This window comes from Ceratosolen solmsi, unplaced genomic scaffold, assembly GCF_000503995.2.
Source record: "Ceratosolen solmsi marchali unplaced genomic scaffold, CerSol_1.0 scaffold7, whole genome shotgun sequence".
NCBI lineage: Eukaryota > Metazoa > Arthropoda > Insecta > Hymenoptera > Agaonidae > Ceratosolen > Ceratosolen solmsi.
Genome location: NW_011948413.1, coordinates 17,349,306 through 17,363,343, shown reverse-complemented (window position 1 = coordinate 17,363,343; position 14,038 = coordinate 17,349,306). Strand labels below are relative to the sequence as shown.

Genomic DNA, 14,038 nt, shown 5'->3' with positions numbered 1-14,038 from the left:
AATCAAAGGAACCTACGTGCCACATCGATCTATACACAAAATTAATTTGATATTACTTTAAAATGTACATATCAACTATAAAACTCTATTAATTTTCATTGAATATTCAACTTTCGCATATATGTAATTCCTTGAAATACATTGCCAGATTTAAAATAATATATAATATATAAATATCGTTTATAACAAAATGTTTATATTTCCATATTTACATTAATGTAAATTTACACCATGAGCAGTGAAATAATAATGATATCTAAAGAATTACGTTCTAAAGAAAATTATGTTAAATAGATTTGGACTCTCGTGGATTAGTCGCGAGATTATTACCTTAGAGAGCACTATTACACAGCATGTGCAAAACATAAACGAAGCTGCGTAATAATAATAATAAAAAAAAAACTATATATATATATATATATATATATATATATATAAGTAAATAATTAAAAATATAAAATAAGTATAACGATGAAATAAGTTTAAATTGTCGTGGTTGCTAAAAGAAAAATAAGGATAACTAAAGCGATGGTACAGCAACGTAAGTATTCTCGGCAATTGCATAAAGACGTACTTAGAAAATGGAGTTCATCACTTGTCTCGCGGCCCTTTCTTCGCAAAGATCCAATCAATTTACGTTCTTGAGACGACTGCGCTAGCTTTAGTTACAACCCTCATATACTTGAAGCGCACTTTTATGAGAGCGAGAAGGCTCTCGAAAACCTGCAACGGTAACGAGCTCTAGACCCAGGACGAGCTCAGAAAGTTCCTCGGCAAACTGTCGGATCGATCGCTTTTTGATGTGATTGGATATAGAGATTATAAAAGATTTATATCAACATCTGTGTCTATCAAATATTTGAATTTCGCTCACTTCAAAGCATATAGAGCTTCTTTATACGATATTAATAGATTGTTTGCTTTGACTTTTAAACTTATCTAATATGAAGCGCCAAAAACATTAAGGGGGTTAGTTCTTGACTCACCGGTCCCTTCTTCTTCCCTTTGTCCTCGTATCCTATAGCAATCTGTACTTTTGATCTATAGTTGGAGTGATTCACTGCATTTATTTCGAGTGAATTGATAATTATTATTAACACTCATATATCTACTGGAATATACTTATTAGAATATGTAGGGAGATTATTTAAAAATCTATCGAAATACCTATTTACAAGAGCATAGTAGATTACTGTATTTTCTATGAATTATAATTTTTTTGAAATTGTATTAGTTCGCATTTTGTTAACTAATAATAAATAAATTATCATTGACCCTATTGTTAGTACGTTGCCGAAATATTTGTTATTCGTAATTTCCAATTGAACTGTAGTACAGTTATTTTTTAATTCTATATATTTGCAGTAGTGTGTTTTTATTTACATTTATAAAGAAATATACGAATAATATTTTAATATTTTCAACATTTTGAATGATATTGGATGATTTTATTATTATAAAAAGTATATTAAAAAACATTAATTGTATTAAAAATTTTTATTTCAATGACGGATAGTCGAAGAGACGGATCGGTGGACTCTAAACATGAAACAAATTTTTTTAATAAAATGTCTCATATGAATACAATTTAATTAAGAGTTTATGTAAATCTTTGTAATAGATGCTTTTACTGCACTTGGTTTGTTCTCGAAATTCTAAACAACAATGCGACATCGAATGAAAAGCATGTTAGGAAAACAGCCGGTGCAGGAAAATGTACAATATCTCAGCAGGTGGGGAAATAACTTTGATGAAAATTGCTGAACAAAACATACTCGCCATAGTTTATCGGTGGTCAGTAGATAAGTTTCTTTAAAAATTATTAACGACTGATCGAGTTTATAAGCATACGAGCCCTGGCTTTCACACAACCACAGTCCAATTAATAAAATGGCATTAAAGTCAATGTATGGACAATGTTTCATAATAAAATTATACCGCATCGTTTGTCGAGGATTTTTTTTTTTTTAATATGGAAAAATTGAAATATATATATAGCTGCGCTTAGAATAATTTTAGCTTACAACGTGCTAATTCATTTAAAATGAGTTCTAAAAAGTGGTATATTTGATTATTATTAAATTATTAAGTAGAATAGTAAAGCAAGATAAAGATGTGTAAAGCTTGCAGACATCTTTTCAATTTTATGGACATGTACTGAAGAAATCGATATCTGAACATGCAACATCCAGCACATGGCATGCAAAATTAAAATTTTACTGTAAAATAGCTTAGCACTGATTAGCAACGTCGTCATAAATGATTTTTTTTTTTTTTTTTTTTTTTTAATCTATAATGGAAAGTCAGTAAATATATTTATTTATATTTATTTTATGTTTCTTCATATGAGAGATTATGCTGATAAATATTTTCATCTCCCTTATCTGGCAAATAATTCTCTAACGATAGTTGCGAGAAAGGTTGCACCGCATTATTTATATAAATAATTATTTTCGTGAAAACGCCACATAACATATAAACGTATATTTGTTTGAAACTTATACATTCTATGGAATTAAATTTTGACTGTGAAACATTTGGACAAACCCCATGGCAGCTTGTATACCGATATCCTCGAATATCGCAGAAGCTTTTAAAGATTTTCATGGATATGACTTAAGTATTTATCATTATTCTAAGAGTTTCTCACAGCTCATTATAAACTTGGCTTTAAAGTAATCAAAAGTTGATTATATCCGCTATACAAGAGAGCCTTCTCCTAATTACATTTATTATGTTAAAAATTTCCATTCTTTATCAAACGCCTCTTTTCTACTGCTTCCAAGGATACTTTATTAGAACAATAACCGAGCCTTAAGCTTTTTAAAACTTCTTATCGGGCAATATTAACCGCGGCCGGAATAATCCCAAAGACAGAATACACAATTTCAAACAATTATCAAAATAAAAATATTTGCGCGCTATGAAAGTAGAAGCAAACTTCAACATCACAGGACAAAACAATCGGAACAAGGTGAACGATCAATTAATGTCGCTCGTAAATAAAACAAAGAAGTAAAAAAGGTGCTCTCGTCCCCAAACCCTCTCACCACCCCCGCCGACCGACCAACCGGCAATCCACTTCTAATTAGCACCGGCTCGAGTGGCCCCGAGAAGAATCCATTAATCAAGGCCAAAGAAAGGCGTTATTCCGAGGGGTGGGTGCGGGTTATTCGATAAGCCCCACCATCTTACCGCGGATGCAAGCAGCAAACATTAAGTCGAGAGTCAAGGAGTCTTGAAAGCCCCTAACGATAACCAACAGTTTCCTAATGTACTCGCAGCCCCGGGAGCGCCGATCCTCATACCGGAAGAGTGCAGCGCGGAGAACAACAGCGTGACTGTCGCGTGGCAGGCGCCACAAGGCTGTGGTGTCGGACAGCGGGGACCGGCGGTCGAGGGCTACCTCCTGGAGCTTGACGACGGCTGCGCCGGAGAGTTTCGGGTAAGTTTTTTCCCTTGGCATGCGATTGCTTGCCGTCGTTTCATACTGGCCTGCTCCGAGAGTTGAAATTACCGAGACACCCACTGAACGCTTTTACGGATAGTGTTACGAGGTGAGTTTGCGATAGGGGGGGGGAGCTCGTTTTCCGGAAAACTTGGTCTCGTTTAACGGCGGATCGGGACAATTTTGGCTCCGTTAGCCAGACATTGGGATACAACGTATTAAAGGGTCGTCAGGCTTCTCCTTAAACTGCAATTGCCCGTATTGAAGATACTTTTTCTTCTGGGTTAATTTTACTAACAATTTTAAAGCTTCGTCCCGTGCTTTTATAATGATGCTTGTGTTGGTAATGGGCTAACGGGCTTTCTCAAATATTAGTCGCTGTTTTTACTTTATAATTTTATACTAATTGTATTTTTACGGAGAGAAATAGGGAATATAGGATCGAGTTAATTCTAATAATAATTTAAGCACGAATTACATAAATTGCCAATGAATTGTAATGAAATTTGGAAGGGACAAAGTTTTTTATAGTTGTTGTTTTTTTTTCTTTCCTCTAGTTTTTTCTTCTTTGTTTTAAGAAACAATCAAATATGCTGCAAATTATCCAGAAGCTTATGCTTTTAGTAATAATAAAGTTATCGACTATTTGTTTGAGTTAATAGCTCAAGCGAACAATAGCAAACTAAGTAAATCGAAATATAAAAGATTTTTTTTTCTTAAAGTTGTGTACATTTTCAGAGGCAAAATCATTAAAGCCAATGAGTTCATTTTAATTCATCTTAAACGTACTAAATACAACGTTCAAATTACTAAAAGCTTCCAATATATGTTCTTTTGAATATAGGATAAAAATATTTGTATTTTGAATTGAATTTCATGCATATCAATATAATCGGTAGTGAAATAATGTTTGTAATAACATTAGAAGATTATATTTTTTCAAAAATTATAATATGCGTAAGTTCATTACATTTTTGTGTGAAATTTTCATTGTATCATTGTTTTCATTGTATTGTATAAACATTGTTAAAATTGGCCTAATCAGAAAAATAATATGTTTACTAGATAACACTGCTACTTTAATATCAGAGAAAGGTAAAATTTAATTTTTATGCAGTTGTACAAATACATGTTTAATTAAGTGCATTAATTGTTTCATAACGTAAATATGTAAATTATAAATATATATAATTCTACCGTAAAACTTACTTACATATCTTAGCACTCGGCATAATATTCTCGAATAAACATTTAACATATAAACATGTAGATTTTAATAAATTTGTACTCGTATATTTCAGAATGTTAACGATACAAAATTGCTGAACGATTATCATTATGTTAATTTATATTTCATATAAAATACAGAATTTTTAAAAAGTTTAATCCTTACTGAAAATATAACGGCAATTAAATATTACATAGTTTTCAAGATATTTACTTGACATTTATTATTTATTATTTCATTAATTAAAATACGCGCCCATTCTATAAATTTAATAATAAAAAAAAAAAATAAATAAAAAAAAAATAGGCTGACATTCGAAAGTGCTTGTTTCTTAATTTTTAATGCATAATAAATTCGAGTTGAATTTAAAGTAGACGAATAAACCGAATTAAATTAATTATTGTAATAGAATTGATAAAATTCAAGTCGTGCAACGTCAATTAATCGTTAATTTAATAGATATGAAAATTTTAAATGACAGTGATATTTTAAATACTGAAATTCTCGCTACTATTCTTGGAAAGTTGACGATCGATAATTTTTTTTTTTTTTTCTTCAAATAAATATTCTGAATACTAATATACTTTTGACTAAAAGAAAAAAACTGAAAAAACTCAGCGAGCATCCAGCACGTACATACTTCTTTGATAAGTATGCTCGTGTTTTCGGAGATTAAGAGGATTCATCATTGCAAATGAATTCATCAACCCGTGATAGCCAATAACCTTTGATTATTATTGATGGAAACCTACATTTACTCTCAGCTTTCACCTTTTGTACTTTTGGAATTTATGGGTCTATGGCTAGCCGTAAAAGCGAGTGCAAGTACATTAGAGACGAGAGCCTAGAAATTCACGAGTCTCCGTCCATAGCGTTTATAATATGAGGAAATGTCCCTCGCTTGTCCCTCTCCTCTTGCTATTCTATTCCGTTTCCGTTTCCGTTCCCTCTCCGACTCTCGCACAATAGGGCATGTATGTTTTTCTCCGGAGATTTATTAATAAATCACAAGGTTGGTCTTAAGGATATCGAGAAACGGCTACTTAAGAATTTATTTATGACTCTCGGTGCCGGGATGCGAATTCATAACTTCACAATATATTGTTAAGGAGTCGGTATATACGAGGTACGGAGCTACTTTATTTAGTCTCATTTTCAGAAATCCGCTTTGTCCTTTTGCTAATTTATGTCATAATTTATAACGTAGAGACGAGCAATGATGCATTTAGCGATTTTATAATATTGATAAAAATGAAGTTTACAAAGTAACGTAGATAGCTTAAGAAATTCTTTAATACTCTCCTTAAAATTTCACAATTTTATGAAGTGCCAGTCGATCATTCGTAAGTAATAAATTTATGAATTATGTCGCCAATGAAAAATGATCTCGTAAGAATTGTGTATGTAAATTTGCGCTCAAATATGAATATTTCATTATATAGTTGGAATATAATTGAGGAAAAATATATTTAACATTAATGTAAATTATTGGATGCACACATTACTATTTACAGTTGAAATAACCAAGAGAATCATTTTGAAGAAGTTACGCTACGGGCATTACGTTATATCGATTAAAACTACCAAATAGAACATTTAGCGAGATTTCCCTTGTGACTTTATGCTGAAATACAACTTAAGTACACGACTTATTTTCAAATTCTGCGTGCTCCTCGTTTTTCAATTCAAAATCTCATAATCTCTAAATGTTGTTATTGCCTACGGAGCTATAAGACAATGGAAATTTTAGAATCTAAAAGTTTTCCACTTTTTCATCCCCTCACAGCCGTATGATCTTCCTAAGAGCTAATAAGCAATGACAAGCGAAGGCTGCCTTGGAGCAGCATCTATGCCAAAGTATAAAAATGACTTCGTAAAAATGCAGCGAACGATGACGCACTACCATATTGACGCGACAGTACGTGTATTATAGAAGGAAAAGTGATTCGCACGGCTACCGTTCCTTGGCCTACCCTCTAACGTAGGATATTAAATTTAAAAAAGTCATAAAGACGTGATGCGACAGCCGGAAAAGAAAAGGGAATAGATGCCAAGGGGACGGCACGAATAAGATGCCGATAAACGAGCGACTCACTTTATCTCTCGCTCTCTCGCTCTCTCGCTCTCTCGCTCTCTCACTCTCGACATATTAAAACGACACGAGTGATTTTAACTTTCCTCCTTCGCTCGCTCCTTCGTGCATCTCGCTAGACTCGTTATTATATACTTCATGAAACGAGTATTTACTCAGCTGGAATCCGCTATGTATTAATGCACACAGCGTATATTCATAATGTTTGGTTAGAGAAGTGGGAAATAATAGCAAATGATGTGACTACTAAAATTTATCATTATGCATTTGTGATGGTTTGCGCGTTTATTAACAATGTGCCATGGTTTTTGAAAAATTATTTACTTAAACAGATACCTCGATAGAGACTCATTGTATTAATAATGATAATTTTCGACAAATCGATTCGATAAATCCAACATCATACGCAATTATTCCTAATTTCTTCTAAGTTAAATACGATAAAACTTTCTCCAATCGTCTCTATTTATCGGAACATTCATTAAAACATTCAAATAGCTGATCGCTTTTTAAAAAAAAGCGCCTCCAACATATTCAAACAAAGTATATTGAAATTTATTGAATTCTTCGCAAATATATAATAAAGAAGCCAATATTAAAACCGAATGTAATTATATTTTTTAATTTAATCGATTTTTAATCATTTTATTGATCTAACGTTACGCAATCGACTATTGTTATTATATTTAAATCACTCTCCAAACTTTCTAATGTTTTAAGCAAATATTTAAGTTAAGTGATATATTTTATATATTTGTATAAAATACCAATCTAAAAGTTTCAAATCACACTCACTTACTTTCAATTCATTAATTAAATGAAGGATTATAGTTAGTTACACATATAAATTTTCATTTTTGGCAAAAAATTTTAACATTTTTTCTCAGTAATTTTTGTAACATTTTATCTATCGTATAATAATACGCCATGTATTGCTGAGAAATTTTTACAGATTAGAGTTTCATGCACATTAATCAATACCGGTTTTGCTAAAAGAATTATTTATTTATTTATTTATTTATTTATTTATTTATTTTATTTTATTTTTATTTTTTTTTTTAATAAAATACATTATTCCCTACATTGAATTATTACATGTTATTCGTTACTCTTACCCTTAGCCCCCCATGATCACGTTATCTAGTTGTCTTTAATATCTATTTGGAAAAGTCATTTTTATTATTGAAACACATTATTTTATGTAATATAATTTCTAACGATAATGACCCATGATACTTACAATTGCAAGAAACACGTCTCTACCGATTATACAGAATCTTATTCAATGGCTTAAGTATCATGATTCGATGAGCGACGAAACTTTATTCTTCATCGCAGAAACCAATAATCAGGAAAAAATCTATCGTTAATTTCTTCGTTTCTTGACGAAGCGCCTGCATTAACAACGTAAAACAACTCTCCCGTAAGAGGTCATAAAAGCCTGAATTACGAGCCCTCGGTAAATAACTGATAAACCCCATCTCGCGTCACATACCTCCCGAACGCTAATTGCCGGATGTCGTCGGGGGTTCTCGCTTATTGGGGGAAAACTCTCAGAATCATTTTTCATACGATCCGGGAATTTATAAAGTCCGCGTTTATTTACTGCTCGCAGGAGGTGTACTGCGGCCGCGAGACGATTTGCACGGTGGATGGTCTTCACTTCAATTCCCTTTACAACGCCCGGGTGCGGGCTTTCAACAGCGCCGGTGAGGGCGAGTACTCCGAGCTAATAGGCCTGCAGACGGCCGAGGGTAAGTCTAAAGGACATCACGATGTGTTTGACGAAAGAGGGCAGCCGGTGATTTTGATGTCACGATGCTAGCCAACTGATACCCGCGGCCCCGACTCTCACATTATTAATCCATTTTCTCCTTTTCACGACGGACCGTAGGGGGCATTTCATTAATGTCGCATAAATACGAGTGAAAATTGTTGCCAAGAGAGGCGCTGGACCTCAGGCGCACGCGGTTTTAACATGTTGCTGACACGTTACGTGTACTCCTAGACAAGAAAATCCAAAAAAAAAAAAAACAAAAAAAAAACAAAAGAAAAATTAATTTCAATACACGCGCTATGGTGGACCAAACACCTACTATACTATATCCTAATTTATAAGCACTTTATAATAATCCATAAAATCCATTGCTGTGGTTTACGATGAGTAAAGTATAGTCGGCCGCCGCTACGCTCCAACAGCTCTAACCAACAGCAGGACTATGAAAATTACCTGAACAAAATAAGCATTTAATATATTATTGACTTTGGCCAATTATAGTCGCATGGTTCTCGTGGGCGATGAGCACCCCGGGATTGCCGCAAGAGGTATCGATGTCCGAGGATACGATGAGCGCTTCCTGCGAGGGATACGAGCACCGAGTCGTCCTCTCTACCGTTGGCTTCTCTCGAGGACTTCATTATTGGGAGTTGACCATTGACCGATATCACAGTGACACCGACCCGGCTTTTGGCATTGCACGAGCGGACGTGTCACGTGACCAGATGCTCGGTACGTTCACCACGATGACCAATGGGCCAAACACCGCGTCCATTAGCATCGTATATTCAATTTTATCTCTGATTTATAAACGATATAACGTGCATTTCGCAAGATCACGTCCGAAATAAGAGAGTATAATATAAGTAAATAGAGACTTTCGGCGTAAATATTTGTATGAATAAGTAAGTATCCGCGTATATGTGCAAATAGGCGACTAAGAGCTGAATACGAGTTGTTAGTATTCGTTATGTATGTGATGGTAGGTAAGATTTCAGCCCATTTAGCCTTTCTCGAAAATAAATAAATCAACAAAGTTTAGCAAAGATCGAAGAAAATATTACACGAGAGTAATTTCGGGTTTCGAACTGCAATTTTTTGTGCAAAGTACCTACCAAACTGCTACCGACACGAGGAGCGAAAACTTCTTTACGATACGACCACGACTTGCAACTCGGGAAACAAATCTCAATATTATTTTTTAACTGCGGTAGCACGTGCACTCGCTTCATCCCCTCAACCTCATCCCCATAAATAACGACGGCCAATCCTACCACAAGGACGAAATACAGCGACGCCCCCCACCCACCGATTCATTAGCCGCATATCGTCGTAAACGCCGGCAAACGCCATTCATCCGAGCTTTATCATAAGCAACCCCTCCTGAAAATGGATAATAGGCCCATAAAATAATAGGACCGATTAAATTCATCCACAGGCAAGGACGACCGAGGCTGGAGCATGTACATTGACAGGCAGCGCTCGTGGTTCATGCACGGCGGGATTCATGCCCAGCGCACCGAGGGCGGCGTCCAGCAGGGCGCGACCATCGGCCTCCTCCTTGACCTCGAGAACAGCCATACTCTACGGTTCTTCGTGAATGACCAGGCCCAGGGCAGCATAGCCTTCCGTGACCTCTACGGCGTGTTTTACCCCGCGGTGAGCCTCAACCGCGGTGTCACCGTCACCCTACATACGGGCCTTGACGTGCCCCGGCACCTCCACGTGCTCAATCACCAATTCGAAGAACCCTGCATCGTCGGGGACGTGCTCCAGAGCTAGGGGTACCTTAACGTCTTGAGGAAGGGCTTGCTCATACAGCAAGAGCTCCTGCACTTTCCCCTCCACCAGGTAACTATGCTTGGCAGGGATATTTTACCTCCGTCTTTATAATAAACGTTACTCTTCACTTAATTGATTATTATTGCTACGTGAATAATAACGTTAACCGACTCATCGACTCATCGAGTGTTAGAGCGAATGGAAATATAGATGCTAATTTTTCGTTCCAGAGTCACGAGCGCTACAAAGATATCGGTGATCTGGGCCAGGTGCAAACGCTTGAGAGGATCGTCGAGGAGAGTATTGCAGATGTCTGCGCTTAAGGGAAAAACTTGTTGATCGAAGCCCACCTACGCCGTATATTTTACAACAATAATAGTTATTTTTTATTTATTTTTTTGTTTTGTTTTGTTTTATTTTGTTTAAATGACTTTATTTTTACAAGAAAGGTGGTATTTTCTCGTATGTAACGTACAAAAACCTCCAATGCCATATTATTGATATGTAATAACGCGCACACGATGAAATGCTAACTGGGCATAATTGTACAGAGAAAAATACTTTATAAAGTAATCGTAATTTCGATAACACTTAGGACATTAGTACTTTTATTTTTAATTATTACTCTCTACCTATTGTTACAAAATATTTATATGTTTAGTTTAAGGAACATACAATGTTTCACATCACCCAGCCTTATTCTTTAATACCATCGACACGACCACCACCACCACTACTACTAATATCATCATCGTCGTCGTCGTTTTTCAAGTGTTCGACTATTTTAATTTATCAAGGGCGAATACACAATTTCTATCAAAAATTTTATATTTTCTTCTTCAGCTGCACTGTGAATAGTATTGAAATTTATTATCGTTAAGCTTCTAGTATTATTATTATTATTATTATTATTATCACTATTATTAATAATTATTTTCTTATTATTATTATTATTATTATTATTATTATTAGTAGTAGTAGTAGTAGTAGTAGTAGTAGTAGTGGGAGTATTAATCTCATTATCATAATTGTTGTAATTATAATTATTCCCGTCATTACTGTTATTCATATCATCATTATAATCATCAAACATTATTATTATAGAGTCTTTTTCTTTGTACAGAAATCATAAATTCAATTATGTGTAAGGAACTTACAAGTATTTCGTTAAAAAAAAATTTACATATTACTATTTGTTTAACTCTTATTTATTTGATAAATCATTATATATACAAAGCAAAGTATATATGTCACAGTGTGTTATTGAATATACAACAGTGTGATTTTATATCTTTGAACTTTTCGTAAGATTAGAAATGTTATACACGACGTAGCGTATTTCGTTAAAAAGAGAAGACTGTACGAATATATAATCTATAAACATATATATATATATATATATATATATATATATATATATATATATATATATATATATATTTATACATCCACCAGATGCATTACAACAATAATTGAAAAAAGAGCTTCGGTAATAAATATTCAATTTACTCTAAGCTGCACCATATCGATCATCTTAAGTCTAATAATTCTTGGTAATACTATAAATATTTTGCCCGACATTACAATGTCTCTCATCAAACAAAAAGGAGAAATCTTTTCAAACGATAATAACTGCAAGTGTAAGAAAGTTATATCTCATAAGATTTATCTATAAAAGTGCGTCTCTTCGACTAAATAAGAAAATATATATTAACTGGTGAACATAGTCTATATATACATTTGTATATTTCAATTTGATAATATGACTATAAATCAAGAATTATAAGAACTTTGTATTAAAAAAAAAAGATCATTTTCTAAGATGTTTGACCGTTTAAAGATATAAGAAAAAGCTTATTGTGCAGAGCATTTGCTACAATAATAATTGTGACTCGTATAATATAGAAAACTTCTCCCACAGGAGAAACAAAATTTCCCAAGATTTATATTATACTATATATATATATATATATATATATATATATATATATATAGTCGTTCATCGTTTTATGATAATTGCTAACTCTAAATGTAATATAGAAAAAATATATGAATTTTGTAACTCTTAATCGAATTGATCAAAACTACCTTTTTCAACTTTAATCTATTTTTGTAAGTAACATGCACGAATCTCATATTCAAGATTGATATAGATATATAATTAATTTCTTTTGTGTAATTAATATAATAAAATACTTCATGAAAAATCATTTCATCGGCATTTAATTGTACAAATAAATAAATAAAAACATATAGTATTTAAATTAAATATATTAAAGGAAACAACAGTAAATTATAAAATTTACAATACATTGGCATTTTGCAATCTAAATTTATAAAACAAAAATAAAACAAAGAAAAAAACAAAAAAAACAATACAACTTATTTTAAGTTTAAGATGAATTAATTTGGAAAAATTGTTTAGCCAAATAATTAAAGTATTGAACAGTTTTATTGTAGTAAAATCACATACAAAACAGTAAACAATGAAAATGTCTAATAATATTCAATATAAAATCAGTATAATAAGAAAAAAATGTTATTATTTGAGATAATTTTTGGAAAAGGTAATTAAAAAATACCCAAAGTAAGAATATCAAAAAATGACTAAGGCTTAAACTGATGTAGCAGTGCAGAATTAATTGTACAATTAGTATTGTACATTTAGCATTCGTGTCGTTACAATTATATCCAAAAAATGTTAATAAAAATAGCATTGTAATAAGAAAGGCTTGGAACTGATACTCCTATAATATTTCAATTCCCATCGACGTTACATAACACTCTAAGTTAAAAATTATGCGTATAATTCATGCAAGTACACATATCACATAAATCAGGTCGGGTGCACGAGTAGCCGTAAAGAAGTAAAGTAAAGGAATCCTTATATTTTCATTTTCACATTCACCGCATGCATCGCGAGTAAGCCAGCGTATAATGTTGCAGAGGGAAGAAATGGCGAGGGCGAGAAAGAGGAAAGAAGAGAACGACAGAAAGTCAGCGAACCGCGTACCTGAGTCGGGGCTGGCTCACCTTACATGCCGAACGAGCGCTCGAAAGTCTGGCCGTGACGCGTGTCGCGGTGAACATTGTGAGGAAGTACAGCCGCCGACAATATACGGAAAAAAGGACGAGCTGAGCATGCGGTTTTGCAGCTTAAACGTGTATGTGTGCGCGAGCGTATTGATGGATCGCTGCGTCGGTTTATGTACTTTATATATGTGGCGGACTGCTTTTATTGTACATAGATATATATATATATATATATATACGTATCGTTGTGTATCGATTGTGTACCCCGTCGCAAGGATAAATAAGATGAAGTTGCATACTGTACCATTCATCGATTTATTGTATTAGACCAATAATATATATATATATATATATATATATATATATATATATATGCTGTAAAATTTAAGTCTTTCGGAAATGTCGAAATATTTCTAGATGCTCCTTAATCTATAGTTCGTCATGCTCATTTATTCTCCATCTTTTATTTCCATCCAATACTTATCAATAGTTTTCGCTTCGTGCATATATTAATAAAAATTGTATCTATCAATTTAATTCTTAATTACTGCCTTTTGATTTTATCATTTACTATTACCTTTTTCAACCTATTCAAAATTTTATAATCATCCATATAATGCTATTTCATAATCACTCCTTTAACTTAAGTTTTATTATAAATATTCTTTGATCGTTACG

The 14,038-nt window shown here is 33.2% G+C and overlaps 1 protein-coding gene across 1 annotated transcript in view; it reads left to right on the top strand.

Moving 5' to 3' along the window:
* The window catches only part of Trim9 (E3 ubiquitin-protein ligase Trim9), a 154,465-nt gene extending 143,381 nt beyond the window's left edge, over positions 1 to 11,084 (top strand). The window contains exons 6-10 of the mRNA XM_011506348.1: positions 3,285 to 3,445; positions 8,384 to 8,522; positions 9,047 to 9,277; positions 9,984 to 10,396; positions 10,558 to 11,084. Of these exons, the coding sequence (XP_011504650.1) occupies positions 3,285 to 3,445; positions 8,384 to 8,522; positions 9,047 to 9,277; positions 9,984 to 10,327 (875 nt within the window). The 3' untranslated portion in view covers positions 10,328 to 10,396; positions 10,558 to 11,084. The remainder of the gene's footprint in view (positions 1 to 3,284; positions 3,446 to 8,383; positions 8,523 to 9,046; positions 9,278 to 9,983; positions 10,397 to 10,557) is intronic.
* The last annotated feature ends 2,954 nt before the right edge of the window (positions 11,085 to 14,038 follow it).